The sequence below is a fragment of the Gymnogyps californianus genome, chromosome 2 (assembly GCF_018139145.2).
Source record: "Gymnogyps californianus isolate 813 chromosome 2, ASM1813914v2, whole genome shotgun sequence".
In the NCBI taxonomy this organism is placed as follows: Eukaryota; Metazoa; Chordata; class Aves; order Accipitriformes; family Cathartidae; genus Gymnogyps; species Gymnogyps californianus.
This window is the reverse complement of record NC_059472.1, coordinates 112,037,830-112,063,354: the sequence shown is the minus strand read 5'-3', so window position 1 is coordinate 112,063,354 and position 25,525 is coordinate 112,037,830. Positions and strand designations below refer to the sequence as shown.

Here is a 25,525-nt window from a genome sequence, read left to right as displayed (position 1 = left end):
GCCACCTGCAAACTACTCAGGCTGGTTTGTAACTGAAGATAGCACTTCTAGTAAATGACATCTTAAGGTTGGAAATATCCATGTGGATCCTCCCAGTGCCCCCCTGAAGAGGTCCCGAAAGTAAAATCTTGACATCATTATTATGCCATGTCACAACAGATCAACTTCTGTGACATGTTCTGTCGCTTTGCGTGGCGACAAGTAGTGAGACACATTAATATTGCTAACAGAGCAAAGTTTAGGGAGAAATAAGTGTTATTACAGTCTGTCTCTAAATGACAGAGATATCCTAAATGACAGGGTATTTTATGTGATTGTTTTATCCCTCTGCCCTCCACAGGAGCAGGAGAAGCTACAGTCTCCCTGCGGATGCTCACAAAACTGGTCTACCAGGAAAGAGCATTCCAGACAAAGAAGGAAAGACTGTCAGCTCAGCAAAAGTCAAAGAACTTAAAAAATATTTAATCAGGTTTCCCTGCAGGCATTAACGACTCCAATAGCTCGTATTTTACCTAAAAGCAGCAAAAATTTAATCTCATTCATAAACAAGTTCATGCCAGCATTCAGGTTCAAGACTGTGCAAGATAAATATTTATAGACTGGCTTCTGCAACTTGTCATGTTGCACAGACCTTCATTAGCAAACCATGACAGCAGTTTAGGGAAAGTCCAAAGCTTCAGAAGATACAGCAATCCCCCTTCCATTAACTCCACTGGGAGTTGCTCTATTTTGTATTTTAAGTACATCAAATGCACACAACTGCACAAATCATATTTTGGGACGAACTCCAATCTTACTTCTGTCTCATATTGGTGAGATTTAATTCCTTCCCATTTAAAACCATCTGAGTGAATTCATAATCCTTATACAGATACCCTTCAAGTCAAGCCACAATTTATGGACCAAAATTTTAAAGTTGGGTGATGATTAAATTTTACATATATGCTCTTAAATAAATGACAATCTAGAAAAGAGTTCCCATGAGTTGAACGGACACCGAGCTCTCTACAGCCGTCCCAATTAGCCCATAAAAAGTGTACAAGGCACGGTGCCAAACTTTAGGGAGGATAGGTCTGTAATTTCTATTCTGGTTTAAGAATTGCTTCCAGAAGAAAACCAGAAAACTTCTGAGAAAGCACAATCACCAGAAATACTACTTATAAAATGAAAGTATTTCCAAACTCTTTGTCAGATTATGATTCTTCCACATGACAGGAGACACAAACTTTACAGCGCTCCTTATGGAGTAAAGAGCACGTGCAAGTGGGCTTCTTAGAAACAGAGAGCAGAGAATCGACACTCACATAAAAAAGCATTGTTATCAATGCCCTATTTGTGAATCTTACTTCAGACAATAGAGTAATTCCTTTCTCAGTCAAGGTATTTTCCATGTGTGGACTCTCTGGAGTCCTGGGTGGTGCAATTGAAGGTGTTCTTGCAGGCTGAACTTTGACATAATCCATCTTTGAATCACAACACAAAACAATCAACTGGAACAAGAGACACAAACCCATTGGAAACCAGGCTTCAGCATTTCTGGTGATCATGAGACCCCACGTGTCCAATAACTTCACCATGAAAATGTTACGTTTCCACATGCATTAGAAGCTCACTATGCAGCTTTGATCCCACCTGCATGAGGAACATGCACTTCTTCAGGCTTAGTTATTACCATGTCATACACTATTAGGCAATAATTAATACATAATTTGATTTTTCTCCTCTGTCTATATATAAATATATATATAAACATTTGATGTACGTGCAGAGCTGAGGACCCACTGGTGCAAGGCTATCATCTGTGGGATTATGATGGAATGCTTCTGTGCCTGAAACCCCCTAAATAGTTTTACCCTACTGATACTATTTTGCTTTTCTCCCTGCTTTGCCAAATGCAGTATTTTCAGACAATTTTCCCTTCCCAGGGAAAATGATCTATGTTTTAACGAAATTTTCATACATCATACTCAGTAACACGTAGCTCACTTTTGTTTCATGTCATCTAGGTGGCTCAGAGTTTGCAGGTATGTGGCTTGGAAGAAAATAAAATATCAGGCTGCCAGAGCACATTTATGCTGGAGACACTGACTTTTTAAATAAGGGGCTCACAGAACGGCAAGAAGTAATATTAGTTTTGTTGATTTTGCTGTGAATTAAAAGTATAATGAAAATAATTTCAGGACAAGATGAAAGTAATTGACAAAGTATACTCAGTATTTTATACACTAAGGGGCACTTTTCAGTCAAAACTTCATTTTGTTCTCATCTTAGAAAAGAGTTTCAATGGGAAAATTTCTACCACCCATAGTAATTGTATTTGTGCTCCTCACAATTTATACCAGAGGAATCACTTGTAGAATATTCAAATTACTTTGTCACTGTACTGTGATTTGCAAATGCAATTAAAAATAACACAGAAAAGCTTCCCACATCCCATACAGAACACTACAAAAATAAAGCTCAGGGCTAGAAAAATTAAAGAAGTGATAAAGAGAAAGAAGTCTTTTTAAAGTTGGTGAGATCTAAAGATTTCCTGATATCCTTCCACTGTAAGGGCAGAATTGCTGACACTAGCGTTTTATCATCTGGGCTGTGTAAGGTTAACGGTTTTCTGTTGCCTCTTTTGTTCTGGCCATAGAGAAAAACAATGACCCCTAATGAAAAATGCATGCAAGCACACAATATCAGAGGTATTTTTTGACTGTCACTGGACTCAACCTGAGCTTTTCATATGAAACTTCAGAGAAGGATTGATGGCATTACTCAACAGAAGAGATGAAAAAGGTTTGAAACATTGTTTTCTGAGCTGCCCTAGCCTTAAGGGTCTTGTGCCCACTCTTTCCCATCCCCATGTACTTTGGGGATGGAGAAAAAATAGAAGATAAATATGACCTATTCAGGAAAAAGAAAAGAAATGCTACGTTCTGTTTTATGCTTTGATCCAAGGGACAAAAATATATATTGCATGCACTTAGTATTGCAAAATACACCAGTAGTTCACAAATATTTGGAACAGCTTCAGAGATGATGTATAGACATTTTTATCTGTAAACATCCTAAAGGTGAAAGGATGCTACAGCCTACTTAATGCAGATCTTCAGATCTCTAGCCTGCAGCAGAACAGAGCTTTACCAGTGGGTTTACAGTTGGTCTGCATTTTGGCATTCACTATGTTAACTGCATATTAAACACAGACCAAAAACTGCAAAATACAGACTGCCTGCAACATCAGTGAGTAAAAAATTATTAGGTGAAGAACATATGGGGTCTATCCTGTGCTTCAGAGTATCCGTTTTGTCAGGAAAAAAATTACAATAAAGGAACATGACAGAATTGAGAGCAAAATATGCTGCAAAAGCATGAATTATTAAAAATCTAAGCATATACATAGTCAAAAATCTATCAAGGGCTATTAAACATGAAGTTATACTTTCTGGCAAAGGGGAATGGTGGAAGGGGAAGTACAAGCCTTCTACTGCCCTCGGCATATGTCTGCTCAGGCAGCGAGATCCTCTGAAAGACACACGTATTGTAAGCCATAAGGTCTTGGTTCAGACAAACCCTTCAGTTTGTGCTTAGCTTTAAACTGATCAGATGTGAGCACAGATTAATTGTTCTTTTTTTTTTTTTAGGATTTTGGTTTACTATTCCTAAGTGGAGATGAAGCAAAGCACATCTTACTAAGGCTATGCTCAGGATCCATATAAGAAACCAGAGGAATATGAATTTTTGCTGCCTCAGGTTCATCCTTGATAATGGTCTGGAGCTCTTCCTAGGATCAACACTTTCCAGAGAAGACTTCTCTGTAAGAGGCTACAGATGTATCAAGAGCAACTACAAGCCTCTGTATGGACCATGACAATTTCAGGTAACGCTCCCTCCTTACATGGCTGAAGTTGCATCCAATCCACTGCCATATTGTAAAGTACAATCAGCCAAGTATCAAGTACCACTGTAACTGCCTTAAATATTGTAAAACCCTCAGCAACAAAGCAGCAAATGAAGAGATGGCCCAGAGCCCACACTGGTAAGACAAAAATAATGCAAGTAGCAGTAGCCACTTACTATGGATAAAAACATTTTCAAAGCCTTTACTCAGATTTCACTTTGTTTCTGCTCAGGCAGTGCTCTCACTTGCGAGGGAGTTTGCTGGTGTCAGGGAGCAGGGCGAGCAGGGCCACACCATGACGGGGCCAAGCTGGGAGGCTGAAATGAGGTCCTGGGCCCATGGGCAGGCATGGGGGGAGGCTGGGCAGGGACTGTGACGGCCCCTCAGGGCCCTGACAGCTGGAATTACACTGAAACAGCAATTAAAAAATCTCGTTCTGATGCTTACTTTTTGCATGTCCCTTTTTTCCGCCCAATGCTTTTGGAATCACGGATGGCTCTTGCCTCAAATAACTGAACATCTTTGTTTACCTCTCAGGGCAGCATAATCCTCAGAAAACAGGTAAGATCTGTCATATGTGTAATGAGACTTGCTATATTTGCATGTGTGATGCTTAAATACTTTTTTCAACAAGGCTCCGCATGTACATGGGACTCTCCCAGGGCACGGAAGCTGCTGCAGCAAGAACATTACATTTAATGTAGGTAGAGTCACCAGCAGTCAGCCAGGTTTTCACCTGGTGTAAGATAATCAACATAAAACCAGTGAAGCCAGAAGGCTGACATGAGCTTACAGCACCTGAGAATATATCCCTGTATTTCCACTTCAGGTTACACCACGTTACCTTCAAATTAGTAATTTTGATATATATCATACATAGAAGAAGTTTCCATAGCATAAACCTGGCATCACAGCAGCTAAGGGCAAGATGTGAAGAAACACTCTTAATCTTCCCGGGTCCAGGGTTCCCAGGCAGTAAGGTACGTGCTCCTGCGTTGAATACATTGATACAGCTTACACTTATCAATCCACCATACAGCACACGTGGAAAAAAGTCTAGCCTGAAACTACTCCCACACAGTAAATGCATCCAGGAGATTTCAAATAAAATGTAAAAAATCTCCAGCTCTCTACATAAAGTATGTCTGTGTGGAAAAAGGAGGGTATCTGAGGAGAGCCTTTCCTCCCTGCTATGGGATACAATAACATTTCCACCTGGTATATCGTATGTGTAAGGATGTTATTTCTTGTTATTGGACTCTCCAAAAACATTATGAGAGCAAATTAACAGGGCACAGACACCAGAAAGTTGACAGGTGCTGCAATTCAATAATTACGATATTTTGGCTGCTGCTGTATACAAAATAATTTTACAGTGACAGAACAGCACTCTGAGCGCATCACATAGATAGGCTGAAGCTAAATACTTTGAAGTAATTCCTAAGTTTTCCTAGTCAGTGTGCAAAGCAGGGTTCCTGTATTTACTGATCCACTCCATATGGTCCCTCCACTTAGCAATTTGGCCCGCAGGTTGACTAATAAGGGGGTCTGGGTCTGAATCCTGACCTTCTCCACAGAGCCATTGCCATTGCTTTGCTGCTCAACAGAACTGTTCACAAGGCCATATAATAAAGAAGCAGCAACTCAGGCCTTGATTAAGCAAAAGCTGTTGTGGAGATGAATCACCATGTTTGGGGGGAAAAAAAAAAACAACCAACCCCAACCAAAAGAACCCAAACCCCACAAACACTCTCAGCTAAACCGAATCCATTTCCATTGATTCCAGAGAACTCGCATTTGTGAGCCAAAGGCTGGAAAAGGGGCAGAGCAGCCCTTGAATTTCACTTAGGCATTTCAGGGAGCTGTCTCAGGAAGTCAGCTCGAAACCCACGAATGACAAGAGTTACTGAGGTACCCACTAGCTTCTTCCCTCCTCCCTGTTCATCTCTCCGTAGCTCTCAGTTCTTCTGACCAAAGAAAACTGCTGCTGATCTCCACCATTGAGGATCTGCGCCCTGAGAGCCATGTGCTCCCTTGCAGGGACGAAGGTCAGAACTGCCGTGTAGACATGGGTCAAGGGCAACAATTCTCCTTCACTGTTTGGAGTTCATGAGGCTGCACCGGGAGTGCTGCTGCATCCACTTCTGGGCTACCCAGCGAAAGAAAGACATGGGAAGACTAGAGAGATGCCAGCAGAGGACCACTGAGATGCTCAGCAGGCTGGAGCACTAGGCATAAGAAGGGAGCTGGGCTTGTTCAGTCAGGAAAAGACAGAGCTAAGGGAAGGAAACCTGGTTTCTACTTCCAAATACCTAACTAGCCATTACAGAGAAGACCAAGCCAAGCCCTATTCAGAGGCTCACAGAGAAAGGGGTAGAGCAACAGTCACAAGCTGCAACAAGGGAAATTCTGAGGAGATATGAGGGATAAAAGAAATCACCATGAGATGGTGAAGTGCTGCAAGAGGCGGCTCAGAGAGGCTAGGCAATCTCCAACCTTGGAGATATTCAAGACGCAACTGGACACAGTCCTGAGCAACGTGACCTAGCTTTGAAGTTGTCCCTGCTCTGAGCTGGAGGTGGACGAGTCAGCATCCACAAGTCTCTTCCAACCTAAATTATCCTACAATTCTAAATCCAAACTTAAATGAAGGATCAGTTGCTGGTCTGACTGAAAGAGAGAGGAAGAGGCAGGGATGGGAATGGGGACTGTACAGGCTGTACATGTGATTGAGAAATGCACTGAGAAACACTCATCAAAGAGAAAGGAGGGGAAACCATTTGCTCTCATTTTTAATAAACCCATGTTAGCTCTTTTTCTTTTATAAGATAAAAATCCCCAACCTTATCCTTTTTCCAAAATATGAAGAAACCAGCCTGGTACACTGTCCTTTCCTGTTTCTTGTGACATTGCTGGGGTTTTTTGTGGGGTTTTTGTTGTTTGTTTTTAATTAAACAAATCAACATAAACAGCTTGCATTTATTCTGCAAAAAAATCAAAGGAGGGGAAGAAGGACTGTCTTTTAGGCTGGTAATGTTTGGGTCTAGCCTACACATTGCATACCTTCAGCCAGGCCCCAAGTGAAGTGAAACAGATAAAATAAGGTGTTGATGTGCACAAAAAGAAAAGGGAGCAATCAAACTGCATGCACGTTCCAAGTATCATCAACCAATCAGTTGGTACAAACAGGCAACGAAAAATTAGGAAGATTAAAAACAGTGACAGACGGCCCCAGACTGATCTATTAAGCCCTCTGTATTTGTGCGTAGGTGTTCATTGCAAGGGGAGCAAGCAGAAGGCTTGAGCAAGTCAGCCTGCATGCACCCTTGCAAACATTAGCACAAGTCAGTGTCAAGCATTTCCCCCCAGTTCGATGTAGTAGCTGTGCAGGTTTACTCAAATTTGCTGAAACGATTATAATTAGCTGCAAAACTCACAGGATCAGCAAATTAGAAGTATTGATTTATGCAGGCCATGTGTAGGTCAACCAGGGAAGGTCAACCAAGAATTTCATGATCCCAGGACAGATTTGCTGTTGGCATAGCCAGGCAAACTCCCTCAGAGCAAGGAGAAATCCCAGCTTGTAACTGCTCAAGATTTTACAACATTGCTTCTGACATCCTCAAAGTAAAAAGTCCTCTTACTTCAGAATATATGTATACACACTACTACACCTATAAGCACAGGTGTGATTTGCAGAAAGCTATGCAACCAGCTACAACTTAAATCCAGTCCCATGCAGAGCCAGTACAGAGAGTACACGTAGTATTAAATCTTGTGCTAGCACAGTGAACTGGATTATATTTAACCTGCAGAGCCTCATCCTGCTGCGAATAAAATTGCCATGAGCAGAATCAAATCTTTAAAGGATAGCTACTATAGTGATTTGATATCAAGTTCATTACAATTTGTAATAGGCATAAATCCTAAATACTATGATGGATGTAATCAGTGTTTTTTAATGTGTGGCTCTGATCTGAATTCTTTTATTCTGACTAAACTCCCACACAATTCAATTCAAGATCAGGTTTTGTACTAAAACAACTCAAAACATTAAAAAAAGATGGAATAAATGGAGCACAGGTGGAAAGCTGGTTGACACTGTATTTTTGCACATTTCTTCCTGCTATATGTACATGGGAGTAATCTGCATAGTCCACTATATTTCTATACGATTACTGATAGAGTAAAATACCTCTTGGTATGAGTATGAATCACAGAAACGCTCATGTCGATGAAGGACCATTCCCCTCATTTATCCCATACAAATCAACCACTGCCTTTTCTTTTGAGGGGGGTGAGGAATGAAGAGCTCTATCACTCCTACGCTCCTCAGAGACCAAAGGATCAGTCAGATCCCAGATGGGAGTACAGGCATTTTCTCATGTCTCTGGTAAAATTAGCTACTGCAGATTTTATGGACCAAGCAACAATACATGCCCAAACATCCAGGATTAGAAAACAACCCATTGTTTTGAAATTATTATGCTCTTTACTATAGCTCAGGTTTACATAACACAAAGAGTAACTGGATTTTATATTCCACAACAGATACACGCTTCTGGAAAATATAAGATATTAATTGTAAATCTTAACAATTTGTCATTTTTTCCAATACAGCTATAAAAACATTTTATGTCAGACATATCAGTGTTGATTTTTGTCCATATTTGAACCCCTAGTTCTCTCTTTTCTTATTTTTTAGTATGTGGAAAGATATTAAGAAGTTACCAATTTTCCCTTTAATTTTAAATAGGTAGCCCCACTAAAACTTGAATTCTCACCTGGAGGTGCTGGCCTTTGTTAACCATTGTGTCACTTTAGTCCTATATCAGCACTATCTTGTGGGTATCAGACCCAGCTTCTTCATTGTTTACTAAATTATAAATGCTTTAAGGCCGAGTTCTTTAATTCTCATAGCATCAAACATTATATAAAAGTTATCCAGCCATCTGTTTGGGTTCAATTTATATTGACACATGAGTGTGCTTGCTCTCCATATTGGCAAGAAGTTATGACAAAACTCTCTTAAGACTGCAAATGTGAAAGACAATTTTTTTATCTTAGTTCCTAAGTAATACAGAAAAGGACATTGTAGAGAAGGTATAATGTTTTCCTAAAACTTTAGATAGGAGTTGCATTTTGGTGTGGAATAAGATCTACAAAGAAAATCTACGTGTATCCCATTCAAGACAGACAGACCCTTACAGCAAATGTGGTAAAGCAGGGGAACTCAGCTAGCAGCTTTTTATCTTGACCAAACATTGGCTGTCTACCAGCTTCCTGTTGCAACCAACATCCCACGGCAGGCCGGTGTTCAGTTAAGTTTCCCAATGATCACTCTCATTCACTTCAAAGGATGCCCAGTCTGACCATGTGTCAGTGTCAAGTGTACACCTTCTACATGTCTCTGTTTTGTAATTGTTCAGCAACTTTGTTGTTGTGCATCAAACTAGTCTGGCCCTAAAGTCTTCTCTTTGTGCACAAAAGCATTAGGTTAGGGATAAGAAAACGACGTGCTCTCACAACTTATTTTGCTAATACCGTGAGGACCAGACTAACTGCTTTTAGGACGTGGACCCAATTTTCTCCTGGGTGAACACGAACGCAATCCCTCTCTCCTGCAATGCATGGAGATATCCCTCTGCCCAGGCATGGGGCTTTACCCCCTTCAGGTGAGACCCTGCCTCATGCCACACCAAATGAAGGCTTGGAGAACTCCTGTTTTGCTAGGGGAGACACTGGATGGAGATGAGGATGCAGACAATGCACCATGCTTTCACAGAGTAACCTAAAACTGTACTCTCTGCGTCTCCCTGGAGTCACCATTTCTAGATAACTGAGGGGTGCAAGGTGGAAACCCTCCATACCACACTTAAGCAGGTGCTAGCAGCACAGAAAGGCATGTTCAGGAATAAGGAACTGAGTTATCAACAACCCTAAATTAAATGAGGAAGGTCAGTGGGAACTGAGCTCTTTTGAAAGTCCCAGAGCTAAAAACCTTGGATGAAACATACTTTTTTTTTTTTTTTTAAACACTTTTCAGTAGTACAGCAGATAATTTTGGCCTGATAGGAAACCACCTGCTCACTACTGGTACAGCTAAAGCTGGTTTAGATGTAGACATAACCTGTTGGTGTATGTATCTTTGAGAGGAAATGTGTTCGTGACTCTTTTTAGAAAGCTTTTCCCCACCTTTCTGCTATTTCCACTTTGTTTTTTTAATAAGACTTAATAAAAAAAGACAGAAAGCCATCACAATCCACCAGAGGTGGGTTTTTGTCAACACTTAATGATAACACCTTCCCTGAAGAAGAACTGAAAATACCCCGGGATTCAGAGAAAGAGAGGAGGAATTAACAAGTGCTTTGCATTTGAGACTGACTTTTTACTGCCTTTTTTTTTTCAGATGCATTAAATGTGCAAATATTCTAAGGTGTATTAATGTGTAATAAAATTGGCTTGATTGATGACTGCTTTTATGCAAGTAAGGAATCTTTCTGTATAATGGAGTGTGAAAAAAATATCCTTCTTTGAGCCAGAGGAAGGAAAAGTCTGGGCCGGGTTTATATTACTACCTCAATCCTGCAAACACTTCTGATAACAGATACTACTGAGCAATCCAACACCACTATTAAACAGCGTACTTCGTGGTAAGCCTTCGGTAGGATGGGCTACTGATGGGCATTAGCAAACAGACATTGGTATAAGTGCTTTGAGTCAAACTGGAAATTGGTCACTAGAGGGGAAAAAAATGATTTATTGCTCACAAAAATAATCCTTCAGAAAAGTGACTTAGCAACCTCGACACTGCACAGTGCCTCCTTTAAAATATACTTTTTAATGGGGTCCAATTTTTTAAATTCTTTTCCAGACAAACACTGCCTATAGAAACCAGGCCTCACTATAGAAACCAGAACTGAACAGCACAATCCAAGTTGAAACACTGAGCAAAACACACCATACTCAAACTTGCATTCATCCTGCAGTCTGCAAACACATGTTCTTGATCCAAAATATTTGTCAGACCATATCTGAACTGTATTTGACAGAGCTTGCTCCTCCCTGTCCTGCCACGTTGCTGTCATGACTCTTGGAGATGTGACTCGTTAAGGAGTTAAGATGCCATTCAAATGGCACGTGTGTTTGTCAGCTAACGGTTGCCTAAATTCCCTCCTGATTTGCTTCTCAGCTTGGCTGTCAAATCAACCTAGATTCTCAGCCAACTTCTGAATTACCATTTATTTTTACCCCAGTAAGAAACTTTGCACAAAAGATGCTGGCATTATGCTTGCAACGAATATGTTCTTGGATTGGTGCTACAGGAAAACATGATGCCAGGGTGGTGTTAAGAATAAAACCCTCTTCAGCTCTGCAAAACGTCAGTGAGGTTTGCCTTCTCTGAAACATGGTTTTCAGACCCTGGAAGTACGGATTTCATAGGAGGGTTTTTTCAGTACAAGAACAGAGGGCAGAAGTAAGTTCAAAAGCCCTGGGGTACACATAGCACCTTAACTTCACTGAATCTGGAGTGACAGCACTGCTGGGCTAAACCATAAGGCAACCAGTTGGGTGAAGTTCCTGTGGACTCAGCTGGAGCTCCCAATAAAACCAAAGCTAATGAATGTAGCCCACTGCAGACTCCTTCAGCTTGCACGTTTGCACTTCATGCACTGCTGTCTTAATTACTAGGCAACTTTGCTCTCCGTTTCACCTTCCCGGTCTTTCAGCGTTTCCCCAGGTACTCAGCACTGCCTACACGGAGTGCTGTCACTTAATTCCCAGCTTCCCACTGTACAGGGAGGACCTTGGTCAGCCCTGCAGACCCTGAGGGAATAGTCCTGTTCCAGCAGTACCATCTGTCCCTCTCATGCACAACAGGGGGCAAATAAAACAAAATGAACATTCAGTACTCTCTGAAAGCCTGCAACATTTGGAGGCTCAGTACTGATTTTTAAACGCGCAATCATCTCTGAAGTGTGCAGCTGTGCTCACCTATCAAGTAAACCAGATGGTGCAACAGAAGTCAAATCATTTTCTAAATGGCTTTGGTGGTTAAGTCTACAACAACTTGTTTGGTTAGATGTACAAGAAGAGAGGAAGGGAAAGAGAAAGCAGCAAGGAAAGGACGATGGGAGAAGAGATGGACAAAGAAGGAAGAGGGGAGATGAACAAACATGAAGGAAGATACAACTGTCCTGATACTAACTCTGCCTGCCCATTTTTGCTGAGAATTAAGTAGGACATTTAGAGATGTGCTATCAAGAAAGTTACATTTTGGCAGTTTGCAAGACTATCACATCATAAGGAATATATCCGTTTCTTTACTAATTAATCCAGAAACTATTTGAGAATATAGAGGGAGTGCTGTACTATTTTTTAAAATCAAAGAAATTTCCCTGCACCGGTATACTTCCACATTTCTTGAAATCCAAATTCCGTATTTCAAATTCATATCTCATCTCCAAACATCCAGCTTGTTTCTGGGCCTCAGCCAGCCATCTTCTCACCTGGACATTAACCTCATTCTGTTGCGGTTCTTTTCCACTTGCCGCCTCACACATAATGAATCCACTCCTTTACCGCTTCCTGAATGCGGTCCCGCAGTGACCGTGCTGTGGTTGCAGCAGCTAGCCATCCCCTGCCTGCCTGGGGTCCCTTTGGTTACTACTGTGCAGCTTTCTCCCTACATGTTTCTTCCCTGAGCAAGGTCAGCCATGGGGACATCTGCCCTAAGCCTGCACCAGACCAACCTGCCTCTGGACTGAGCCGTGACCCTGCCTCTCTTCAGGCCTGAGTACACCCATGAATTTTTCTTTTCCTTTGTTCTGCCTTTGACCCTAGCACTTCTGTTTCCCCTGTGATAAGAATGTGGTTAGTACAGATCTGAAAAACATGAGGCAATCAATGAAATTCTTTCCTCTCTGATTAGCCTCATTAACCATTCCTTACGATTTTTACAGGACTACAATTTGTCCTATTTCTGACAATATCATTTTGAAAAAATGATTTCATGCTCACAGCAGATCCATTTCAGCAATGTGCCTTATGTATTTAAAAAGTTCATCCAAACTGCACAGAGTGGCAACACCAGTGTAAAAAGATAACACCCACATAAACCAACAAGGACTTAGGTGATAATGGCAAGTTGAACAACTGGAAGCCTAGTTTAAATACAAACAACAGCGTCCACACACAGATCTGTACAGGTTTAATAACAGTATCACATTTTTATTTATTCCTCTACATGCCCTGCATGCAAATAAGTCTTTCAACAACTTCCTGAATCTAAACCTAATATATGCATTTGATGTGAAAAATCAATGTCATTTCTCAGATCTGAAAGACTGATTATTCTCCATAGAAGATGGATCGCCTTTATTCAATCAAGCTTCTTCTCTGTATGCAGTGTTTCACCTGCTTCTACTTTGTGCTTAATGTGTATTAACCCTCATGCATGTGGGTCACTTAACTGGGCTTTGCTGAGACATAAAGCGTGAATCATCAGTATAAATAACCCGTGTTCCCATGGCACTGCAGACCATCACCTACCACAGCTACATACCGCTAACCCCTTATACTTCTGTAAGGACACAAGCAAATGCTTACCGATGATCACAGTCTAGAAAGGAAAGTCAGATTTTCTGTGTTCTTTAGGCAATTTTTATTTTCTCAAACCCCTATTTTGTTAAAAATAAGACATCAGTGTATTCTTATAGTTTTTTTCCAATTGAAACCTGGGAAAAGCAGGATTGACAGTTTCTTGTAACCATGTGCGGGCACGTGTGTACACACTATAAAGATGGCAATTTGTGAAATGTTTCTGGAAAAAATAATAGGGGTTTGTTTGCTAATCTAGACTAGAAATTGTTTTTCAAATGGTTGTTTTAGTGACAGCCCAAGACTTTGGCAGGCCTTCCTCTCCTCTTTTGTATCATAAATAAAGAGGATTGATTGCAGTTCACAGACTGTAGCACTGGCCTCTGTATCACTACAAAAAACAGATTTAGCAATCTTGTGGGTACAAAAAAGTGGGGTGAAAGTGACTCCAAGCTGAGACTTCAAGGGAGCATCAAAGGAATTAATCTGCTACAGGGAGAACAAAGCAGAGGATCTTACCTGGGAGTAAGCAGGAGCGTTTTGTCAGAAAAGAGGTAGTAAGAAAAAGAAGGCACAACAACAGAAACAGTTGAGAAGTAGTAGCAGGGCACTGGGAGTCAGAGACCAGAGACTTGAAATGTGGTCCAGCCCCTGACTTCTCTGTGCCCCCACCCATAGAAAGGCTGCTGAACTCCTCTCCCATTGCCCCACCAACCTTCTTAGAAATTATCTAAACAGAATTTTATCAACTAAGTGCTTGTCCACACCAGTCCCCAATTCTGCAGTCTCACAGGTGCTCCTGTCCTACAGATAATGAAGAATAATTATTAAGAAAACAGAAAGAAAGGTAGAGCAGCCAGGAAGAGGAACAGGCTATTTCCTGCATTAGCTTTCTCATAGCACAAATCCACACTTTAGAAATGCGTTATATGCGTCTTTACCGCAGGCCTATGTTTTACCTTACCCTGTTAAACAGATTAATAAACTCCAATTAGCAGAGACTCAACATGACAAAACGACACAATTGCTTTTCCAAGTTGGTCACTGGTTTATGATTCTGGCAACTATTGACTAACTAGCTACTCATTAGGTCAGGAACAAATTATCTTGTATTCAAGAACAGCAAAGGCTCAATGATGCACAGCACTGATGCTGCAAAACATTTAGGGAAGAGCGACCCAGCACTTGAAACACTTTGGGTTGGAGGCTCCAAGCAGCTGAGTTTGCAGCAGAGCCCAATGAACTAAACTAATCAACAGTTCCCTAGGGAAAATGCTCTCTGCATTGAAGCAGCAGAACCATCTGCTACCCCTTCTCCCCCCACTCTGCAGTCCCTGGGATGAGCAGGAGGACTGCCATAGCAGGCAGTGACTGCTGCCTGATCAGAGGTTTTGGTTGGGGGTGAATCCCACTGTGCATATTTTAGGCAGGTGAAAAAATCCCCCTACCATCTCCAGGTGAGTTCAGTGAGCTATGGTCCTCTTCATGTAGGCAACTGCAAAAAAGTGTTGAACGGCATCTGTCACTCTTTATTTTCCTTTTCTCCCAAACTCAGTAGTCTGTCATCCCACACTTGCTTTTATTACCTGGCAAGCCAGTAACAGGGGCTCCCCACAGCCTGTCCAGCCATGCTGAGTTGCTGCAGGCAGGGAAGGCACAGGCATGCTGCTCTCCCCTCCATGCTCACCTCCACACCTTACTTACCCTGCTTTTCTCTGCCACTTATCCCCACTGAAATATCCTGCTATGACAGACACTGAGCAGTTTCCTTCGCAGTTCCTCCCAGCCAGCGCAGAAAACTTGGCCTACTGAGAGGAAAGGTAAAGCGTATTCCCCTTTCCTGCCCTCGTTCATTGCTCTTTCAGCCACACCATCTACAGCAGCTGGTTGGACCAGGGGCCAGTAGCTCATCCAATTCTAGGAGGCAGGCGTTGGTAATCAATCTGGACCAAGAATTCCTGTATTTTCCAGATATACAGGTTATCACCACCCCAACATCTCTCCACTACTTGCCCGTAAAGTCACACTCTTAATTGTGCCACAACAGGAAGGTGGCACCACACTGAGAAGTGGCTGCGGACCACTGATGACAGCCTCACTGATGGCTAGCACGGGGCAGACCTTGGGTCAGAAACTTTGGGTCTTAGACAATACAACAATGCAAGAGAGAGGATCTGCTAGAGGAGTAAGATGTAGTGAAGAAGAGAGACCAGACCCAAGCCCAACAAATTAGCAGCAGATTTTTTAAAAATTTTATTTTGTTTTAAAGAGATGGTCTAAGTGAAGTGTAGAGAGAACGGTAGAGGAACGGACGCATGCTCAAGAACTAAAAAGGAAATGGGAAAGAATAAAAGTGAAAAGATGAAATTGTCAAGCAAGAACAGAGGAGGAGGTCACCTTGATATTAATAATGCTTTGGTCAGTGAACATGGTGATATGGATACCCATAAAACTGAAGAAACAGCACTTTCTTGACTTGATGGAAGCTCAGTGACAATGACGAAGAGTGTATTGCACAGTAACTCATAGGATCATGTTTAGCATTGCATATGGGGAGAAAACTGGAACAGGAGAAACAGATTACCTTCCCTCACATAGCAGGGAAAACATCACATGAGAACCTAACAGGAAGGAGTTCTGGGCGTTTTCTCTTCCCTTTCTTCCGTGCCTGGCACCCAGACAACCAGAATCTACCTCTACCTTTTAACCTACACGTTAGAAACTAAAACAATTGAAAGCACTCAGTATTTTAATAATAGCTACTATTTGGCCAGGTTGGGAGGGTCATATGATAACTCCAGTTAGATCATAGGGAATGCTGACAAGAGAGGAAAACCACTAGTGAATTTTGAAGCAAGAAGAACGAACACACTCCTCTACATCAAGGAAAGCTGGAACAGGGAACAAAGGGCTTGAACTGCAAAAAAGGACATTTATATTCAGTGAGAAGAGAACTTTCTGACTGGAGGTGCCTAAGCAACAGCATAGATCATTTTAGGGAAGCTGCAAAATTGCCATCATTACATACTTAAAAAAGCTGGCAAGAAAATCACTCCTAAGGAAAAATTTTAAGTACAGCTGATTCTGCTTTGATTTAGAACAGTGGGCCAGATGACCACTTGCACTTCCTCTTTTCTACAATTTCTATGAAAAAAAGAAGTTAAAAAAAAAGGAAATTCAAGTTTTTATTATACTGGAACCCGAAGCTAGAAGAATCTGAGCTGCTGAGTTTAGACCATACCATTCACATGAGAAATTACTGACTTCTAATTCGTTTTGTTTGTAAACTCAGAGATTAACAATTTGCTCTTCAGAGATGAAGTTGCCTCTTCATCGCACGTGCTTGTGCCAGCAGGGCCCTAAATATTGAGGTCTGTCATAATACTGTAATGACTTCAGTGTACTAGATTTTATAACATCTGTGGGGCCAATGTTTTAAATCATTAGACAGTAATTTGCTTTTATGAACCCGAGGTTGCTAGAACCATATCATCACATTGCAGGCAGGTCAGCACAGGTACAATATACGTAACAAGCCTTTTATAAATATATTCTTGCATGCAGATACCCATCTCCTGCCTCAGAGCTGATGTCATCAGTGAAAGAACACATGATGTTTACAGAATGATCAAATTCCCTTCCTGGGAGGGGGTGTGGTATCTTTTTCCTTTATGGAACCTCCTCTTTTACAACAATTTAAACACTAGTTATGCCTCCAAAGTTCTCATAAACTGGAATATTTACTGCTTTAACTTTTGGATGAAACCGAATATACTACTGATTAGAAGCTCAACATCAAAAAAACCACATTAGTTGAATTTTCAAGAGCTACTCAAGAAACACCCAGGAACAAGCCTTACTGAACCTGAGTTGCAGAAGCGTTGTGACAGCACCAACTCTGTTTATTATGAAAGGGTGGTCAAACCCTGGAACAGGCTTCCTGGAGAGGTGGTCGATGCCTTATGCCTGTCAGTGTTTAAGAGACATTTGGGCAATGCCCTTAATACCATGCTTGAACTTTTGGTCAGCCCTGAAGTGGTCAGGCAGTTGGACTACATGGAAGTTGTAGGTACCTTCCAGTTGAACTGTTTCTTCCCTTCCCTTCTCTTCCTATGTGCTCCTTTTCCTACCAGTACATGCTGAGGAAATCTCTGATGACATTTCTTCCCAGCCCTGCACTGGCAGAAGGCATTGAATGGGTAACCATGTCCCACCCTAGGCATTGGCTCTGTCACATTGTGGGAAAGAGGCATGTACCTTCTGATGGGGGTGAGAGCTGTGGATCATTTCAAGATAATTGGACCATCTGCACAAAGTTACAAGAAGCAAGAGTGAAGCGTTGTTTTTGAAAGTCGTCTGTGTTCATCCAGTTCATCTCAGTTTCCACACGATGGCAAACCCCCACATCTCTCACACCAGCGAGGCTCAAAGATCAAGCCCTCAGTCTAAAGCAGGACGTGCTCCTCCACTAAATGGTTGCAAATCTTTTGGAGGTGAGCAATACCTGTTCATTTCCACGTGGATTTTAGTTTTGCTCCTTGTACTCATTTTTAGAAAGGTCTGATCTGTTTCCTGTGGAAAAACACACTAAAACAAAAAAGCCTGAGAACATTCAGTACTCCCTCAGAGAGAAGGTCCATCTGGCCCAATACTCGGTCTCCAAAGTGGCCAACCAGAAATGGCTAAAGGAGAGCATAGGAGTAGTGCAAGTCTACTTCTGTCAGGGTCCTGGGGGTGCTCATAGGCCTCCATGGCTGGGACCGGCCTCCCCTGGGACCCCCACCCTCACCGCCTCCTGCCCAGGGAACGTGTCTCAGCCCAGCCTGGCGCCTTCAGTCCCTGCCCGAGCGATGGTGTAGCTGTGCTCGTCTCTGGCCCTGTCTCCTGGATGGGCCTGGGACCTGCACTGCAGACAGCTGCTCTCCTGGATGGAGCCCTCAGACCTAGCTCAGAGCTTGTCAGGCATAACAAAACTATTCTATACCCTATGCTCACCATGAGTCGAGTAACAATGAGACTGTTATTGGCCTGAAATGCCAGGGGGTTTTTCAGCTCCAAAAAACACTTCCAAGGACACAACACAAAGGTTACAAGTGGAAACAGGATATTATTTTTATTTTTCTGAACCTGTTTCAGAGCCGATGCTCACAAGCATTAACACAATGCCCATGTGCAGGCAGGAGCAGGCTGATGCGTTCTTCAGTTTAGCTTGCAAAAACATCCTTTGCAGTCTGGCAAAGGCAAATCACAGAGCTACAGAAAGTAGCGGCAGGAATACAGGCCAAGCAGTCCCTGTTTCCTGAAGAGGGGGAACATGAAGAATGAGGATCAGGAACGACCACACACCAAAGAAGAAGAGGTGTGTGGTACCGTGGGGTATTTTCCAAAATATGACAGGTAGCCATGACAAGCACCCTTTTTGCCTTCCAAAACTTGCTGCGCCGATGTGCTTCTTGGGCAGTGATGCATGAAAAGCGCTCTCGTGCCTGCCCTGTGCTTCTGTTGCATGCAGGGAGAGCTGCAAAGTGGCAGCTGCTGATGGGGCAGCAAGCCTGGAGCCCTTCCAAGCACGGGCTGTTTTGCACAGGCAAGAACCCCTGGGGAAATGGAGGCAAGGCAAGAGCAGAGCTCACTCCCGCTCCAAACTTGCAACGGGCAAGAGAGCCCGAGAGAGCCAGGGCACCAGTGGTGCCTTGGAGGTGCAAGAGCAGCAGGCAAACAGCTAGGCAAAAGGGCCCAGAGGAGCCCTGACAAGGGGCTGTGCTCAATGCTACAGAGGAAAAGAAGCAACCCCGGGGGCCTCCCTTGGGGCCCACCCTGGCAGTCTAGAAAGCTTCCTCCCCCCACATGCGGGGCACGAGGGCCACCTGCGTGGAGCATGAGCAGCAGGCACCTAGCCCAAATGGCCCAAAGGAGCCCTGGCAAGGGGCCGTGCTCAATGCTGCAGAGGAAGGCAAAAAAAACCCCCGGAGACACTTGCTAGCCCACCGGGGGGGAAAAAAAGCCTTCCTCCCCCCAGCTGCAGGGCACCAGAGGCCATCTTCGTGGTGCATGAGCAGCAGGCGGTAACCTAGCCCAAAGGGACCAGAGGAGCCCTGACAAGCGGTCATGCTCAATGCTGCAGAGGAAGGCAAAAAACCCCCGGGGACCAGGGCCAATCCGCCCCGGGGGAAAATTCCTTCCTGACCCCACAGCTGGCGATCGGCTAGTCCCTGAGCATGTGAGCAAGACCTGCCTCCCTGTCCCACAGGCTGGTCACGCCTCCCAGGAGATGCCCAAGCCCTATCCTCCCTCAACCTGGAGCCCTTTCAGGGGCTTCCGAGAGTGGCCAAATGCCCCTGGCCTGATCCACCTTGGGGGCAAGAATCCTTCCCGCGCCTGGCACGACACCAGTGGGTGCTCCAAAGCACTGGCACCCCTTGCAAGATCTCTGCATCCCATTCCTTACAGCTGCTGCCCTTGGCTCCACAGGGGAAGAGGATGGCGAGCTCTGCAGTGATCCTCAAGAAGACATTCCCTTCGTCTTGCCACTGCTATCCAGCTGAAAAGGCCTGATAGCCTTGGGCACCTCCAGGCCTTGGTGGTTCTCATCTGGTGAGGGGCTTGCAGCTGTTCCCCAAAGGCTGAAGCAGGATTTCCATCCCTCCGATGGGCTTTGAACACGGCGCCGCTGGGAGCTGGCCTTGCAGTGGAGAACCTCCAGCAGCCTCCTCCAGCCTCTCGTCTTCCTCCCTCAGCTCCTGCCAAGTCATTCCACCGCCTCCTCAAGGACTTCCTCTAGCATGTCTTCGGGCTGCCCCCGGGCCAGCTCTGGCAGCGGGACACGGGACGATGCTCCCTTTTATCCTGTCCCGGGCCATTGTGACTGCTGCGTTGCCGGGTGCTGGCACTGTGACACGGGGGTGACGGGGCCCCCCATGGGCAGCCCCGCCCACTGCCCCTCCACCCAGCACCCTTTGGAGGAAGGCTTTTGGGATGCTGGCCCTGAGGCAGTCCCTGTGCCCAGGAGGCCCAGGGGGCTGTCCCTGCCCTTGCTGGCCATGCACTGGGCCCAGCTGCTGGGCATCCCTGAGACGTCCTCTGCCACTCGGCTCCCAAGGACAAACCTCGTGCTGTTACTCTTCTCTCCAGCCATGGCAGAAACCAACCCTGCAGCCCAGAGACCACCTCTATTAGTCATCCCCTCTTTGTGCCAGAGCTAACGTCCATGAGCCTATATTGGGCTGCCCAGTCATCTGAGCTGGAAGACCACACTATGAGAACAATACCTTTCCATTTGTGGACCAGCTGTATCTGTTCAATGTTCATTAAGTGTTGTGTGCAGTTCTGGGCCCAATAACTTAAAAAAGGATGTGAAGGTCCTTGAACATGTCCCAAGGAGGGCACCAAAGCTGGTGAAAGGGCTGGAAGTCATGTCCTCTGAGGAGAGGCTGAGGACTCGGGGTTTGTCTAGTTTGGAGAGAAGGAGGCTGAGGGGCGACCTCACTGCTCCCTACAGCTTCCTGAGGAGGGGAAGTGGAGAGGGAGGTGCTGATCTCTTCTCCCTGGTACCCAGTGCCAGGACGCGTGGGAATGGCTCAAAGCTGCATCCATCAGGGGAGGTTCACACTTGACATGAGGAAACATTTCTTTACTGAGAGGGTGGTCAAACCCTGGAACAGGCTTCCTGGAGAGGCGGTCGATGCCCCATGCCTGTCAGCGTTGAAGAGGCATTAGGATAACGCCCTTAATACCATGCTTTAACTTTTGGTCAGCCCTGAAGTAGTCAGGCAGTGGGACTAGATGATTGTTGTACATCCCTTCCAGTTGAACTATGCTATTCAGTTAGAGGTGTCAGGTTACAAGAGAGAGGTCAAGGAGATAATTAGTGTTATAAATTGGGTTAAATTCAAATTTCAAGAGGAACCTAGGGATACAACCTCAGCCTTTTCATCCAAGTAATCTTGTCCTCAGAACTGACTCAGCCAGCCTTGGTTACCAATACATCTGTTCAGGTTTCAGTATAAAGAGACATTTCAACGCATCAGTGTTTCATTTACTTTTATGACTGGGATGTAGGCTCCTAAGTTGCTCTGATGCTTTTAAAACTTTAATCCAGATTCTTCAGCTGACTGTTGGCAGCTTCCAGCAGATGCTGCAAGCTCAGCATGTCCATACTTCCTGAATTTGGGGGGAAAAGTCATTGAAGAAATGCAGTGAAGAGTAGTGTAATTTAGTAGATGGGACACTCATTGATTCAAAATCAGGGTGCCAGGGCACATGTGCTACCACCAAAAGTACCATCTTCTGGATTATGTGAAAAATGGAGTGACCCATTATTATTTCTAGTTGTTTAAAATCACGTTTCTTTTTAAGTACTAGCCTGGTCCAGCCCATCTTGGACAATCACCTTCTTCCCCTCATTAGCACTTCAGTTCATGATTAAGTGTGTGATTTCTTACTTTCTTTAGCCTTACACTATTTTTTAATGTCATTTGCCATATCAAGCCTTTCACACATTTACCTCACCCATTTCCAGAATAAACCTCACCCATTATTTAGAATAAACTAAATGTTTCTGGAATCTTATAAGAAAAAACAACATTTTGATGTTATCAAGTCTGCTCTATCACAGATAGATGATTGCTTTTGTTTAAACTAGGGAAATAGCATCAAAGGATGCATCCATGTAACTCTCTGATTTAACACTTCTAATGCAAGACAGATAAATTTGCCCAATATGAGATGTTTTCATGTCAGTTATTTAGTTTTTGTCATATACGTAGTGACTAGACACACACGTATATGGGCACATGCACTACCTACACCATACAAATAAAATTTCTCCTAGACTGCAAGGAACTAACAATAATGATAGCATCATTAGAAAAATAGTTTCCATAGGTGAAAGTTCATGTTTTACAGCCACTCCACGTTTAATACATACTTTGCATCAATAACAAATAGAGAACTATGTATAAATGCAATTGACTATAAGGACACATTAAGTATACTGAAGGTGCCCAAATCCAATATAAGCAACAAGATAAAACAACTCAATGTATTTAAAATCTCTTTAAGCCAGTGTGATATTACACGCCTGTCACAATGCCCTCCTATTCACACCATCAGAAATCAGACAAATCATAGACTTTTAACTCCTAGATACAATTTTCTTGTTGTCATCAAGTACCCAAAGCAGACAAACAAAAAACAATCATTCCGTAACATTCCCATTTGGGGGCCTTTTTTTTTTTTTTTTTTAAGTAAAGTTTTAGCAAAAATAATGAAGGATTTTATGTTGTATAACCATAAAGGAACTCAAAGCTAACCAGAAGTGTATGCATGAGAGAATACATGTGCACAGCTCACACAATAACTACACATGCATGCCATAAAGAGGGAAGCAAGGATACAGAGCTACATGATACTGTGACCTACTCTGTGGCAGGCCACTAACAGCTTTCATTCCCTGTAAATAAGCAATGTTTAGACCCATGACATAAGAAACAACCACCACTGATGCCATAATGAGGCCAAAATTGCCGAATGCCTGATTGCAATACATGCAGATAAAACCAGACAAATTTTCCCCCTAGCGTGGCTGATCACCAAAGCAAAGGTAGAGCAGCCCACTAGCACCTGCTAGCCCACTAGCATCCCCAGTTTGCACCCAAGGCGCTCATCAGGCTTGAGGTGGCTACCCCGGGGCTGGTGCATGACCAGTCTTTGCCAGGACACCAGGACCTCAGGTACTCAGATTAAGGTGTGCTCTCTGGTATGCCCACACATTTCTGTAAACAAGACCTCCCATGTTTGAACAGACACACCTGGAAGCAGTACATGTGATTTAAGACTTGCACCAATGCTTTACCAGACAGTTAATCGTAACAACACTGACAAAGACACAATGAAAAGAATAGTATTTTTAGGTTTCTACTCCAACCACCGACCCAGCTCAACTCACACCATAAAGTCATCAGATCTCTTCAAACTATTAAAGAATATATTATGTGTTTTACTCAAAAACAGTTGTAGTCCAAACCTGCAAGAATGGAAATGCATCATGACTTTGGTATTGAAAAAGTCTAGTACTTTATGACCTTGTAATCTAGATAAGAATATTTGAAAGGGAAAATCCATCACTTGCCTGTGACAGCCTCAACTATTAGGTTCTTAAATAATGACATGATTACATATGAGACTTTTCTACATATTAATTGTTGCAATTTTTATTCCCTTAGAGCTCCACAGAGTTCAATGTGTGGCAAAAAAGGAAGTGGGGATTTATAGGTACTGAAGCATGAGAAATAGTAGTCATAAAATAATCTCTTTTAATTCTCCAGAGCCCTATTACATAGGGCACGTTACAATACAGGATACATGCTAGAGGTGTATAAAGATTTTATTAGCCCTCAAAAGAGACGACATGCAACGCTTGCTGACAACTGTGCCTCTCAAATTCATGCTGAGAACAGCTTTATAACAAACGGTACTAATAGCTGATAGGGATGCTATATCTAGTCATACACAAATGCTTTTCTGCTTGGTTTAATGTCCGTATCTATGGTCCTGTTCTGAGCCACCCAACAGCTCCAGCTAACCAGGAGTTACTTGTGTGGAACATTTATACCTATCAGCTTTTATTAGCGAAGATGAACAAAATAAACAACAGCCAACAGGGCCCTTATCTTTTAACGGGAACTCCTGCAAATGCTCCCCGACTTTGCCAGTTGTTCATTTCCAGGCTACAGTAACGCAAGAATTGGCGCCGAGTTCTCCAAGCAGTAAACACCATCAGCTGCACAACATCTTGACCAGCCTCATGACATTCTGAGAAGCTCCCCAAAACTGAAGCAGCTGCTGCCGAAGGCGGGGGCCTCCGCCAGCAACTCCCCGCTCCGGCCCCCGCGGCTCTCTGTCACACGAAGGGGGTTTCTGCCACACCGCTGCGGCCGGCTGGCTCAGCCGCCGAGCGGGCGCAGCAAGGAGGATCGCTTCACCCGGGGATGAGCCGGCACGGATATTAAAGGAAACGCAATCCTCTTAGGAGAGCTGGCAGCGGGCGGTGAGGGGAGGCGAGGCAAGCCCGTATTTCCCCGCGCGGGCCGGAGCGGCAGCCCGGCCACCGCCGCCGCGGTGCGCTGCGCAGCCACTCGGCCTACCCCCGCGGGCAGCCCCGCTCCGCGTGAAGGGCGAGCCAGCCGGCGGCTCGCCCGGGGCCTGCGGCAGGTGGACACCGGCACCCCCCGCACCGCCGGGTCCCACTGGGGAGCGACCCGCCGCCGGGACGCGGGGGACAGCGGCACGGCCGGGCAGGGGGCGGCTGGCGCGGTTAAATGGGCCAGTTACATAATAACGCCCCCGTGTCCCGTCCCCCCCGTCCCCAACCGCCCCCCGGCGGCGGCTCCGCACCCCCGTGGGCAAGGAGAGAAGGAAGCCGCAGCGGCGGGCGCGGGGGGCGAGCGGGGCCGCCTCCCCTGGCGCACCCCGGGCACCGCCGCCCCCTTCCTCCTCCTGCCCGCCGGGGCGAGGCCGCCCCTCCCTAGCCCCCCCCCCCGCCGCCGCGCACCTTCTCCTGGGCGCGGTTGAGGCGTTTCTGGACGTTTTTGGCGAAGATGCCGGTCTTCATGTCGGCCATGGCTGGCGGCGGGGATGGGGAGGGGAGGGGGAGGGTGGGAAAGGCGGGCGAGGCAGAGCCCGGCGGCGGCGAGCAGTAGCGGCGAGGCAGGGATGGATGGAGAGAGGGCGGGTGAGGAGGAGGGCCTTAAAGACACAGCGGGGAGAGGCGGGGCTGCCGCCGCCTCAGGTGAGCCCCGGCCCCCCCCCCCCCCCCCGCCGCCGCCCGCCCCCGGCTCCCCGGGGAGGCGGCTGTTGGGCCCCCCGCAGGGCGGGCAGCGCTGTCTCCTGGAGATGAGACAACTCCTCTAGATACTAGGAAACCTCAAGAGAGAGAACGGGGGTGAAGATTTCCAGAAGCCGCCAGCGCTGTGGCGGCTGATGGCCGTGTCTGCTCCCGGCACAAGCCCCCCTCGTACAGCCAGAGAGCATGAGGCA

General features: G+C 44.7%; 1 protein-coding gene across 2 annotated transcripts in view; it reads right to left on the bottom strand.

The window, feature by feature from the left end:
- The window catches only part of AMPH (amphiphysin), a 122,063-nt gene extending 96,943 nt beyond the window's left edge, over nucleotides 1-25,120 (bottom strand). For both annotated transcript variants that reach the window (XM_050915809.1, XM_050915810.1), the window contains exon 1: nucleotides 25,041-25,120. In XM_050915809.1, coding sequence (XP_050771766.1) covers nucleotides 25,041-25,109 — 69 coding nt within the window. In that variant the 5' untranslated portion in view covers nucleotides 25,110-25,120. The remainder of the gene's footprint in view (nucleotides 1-25,040) is intronic.
- Nucleotides 25,121-25,525: the final 405 nt, after the last annotated feature.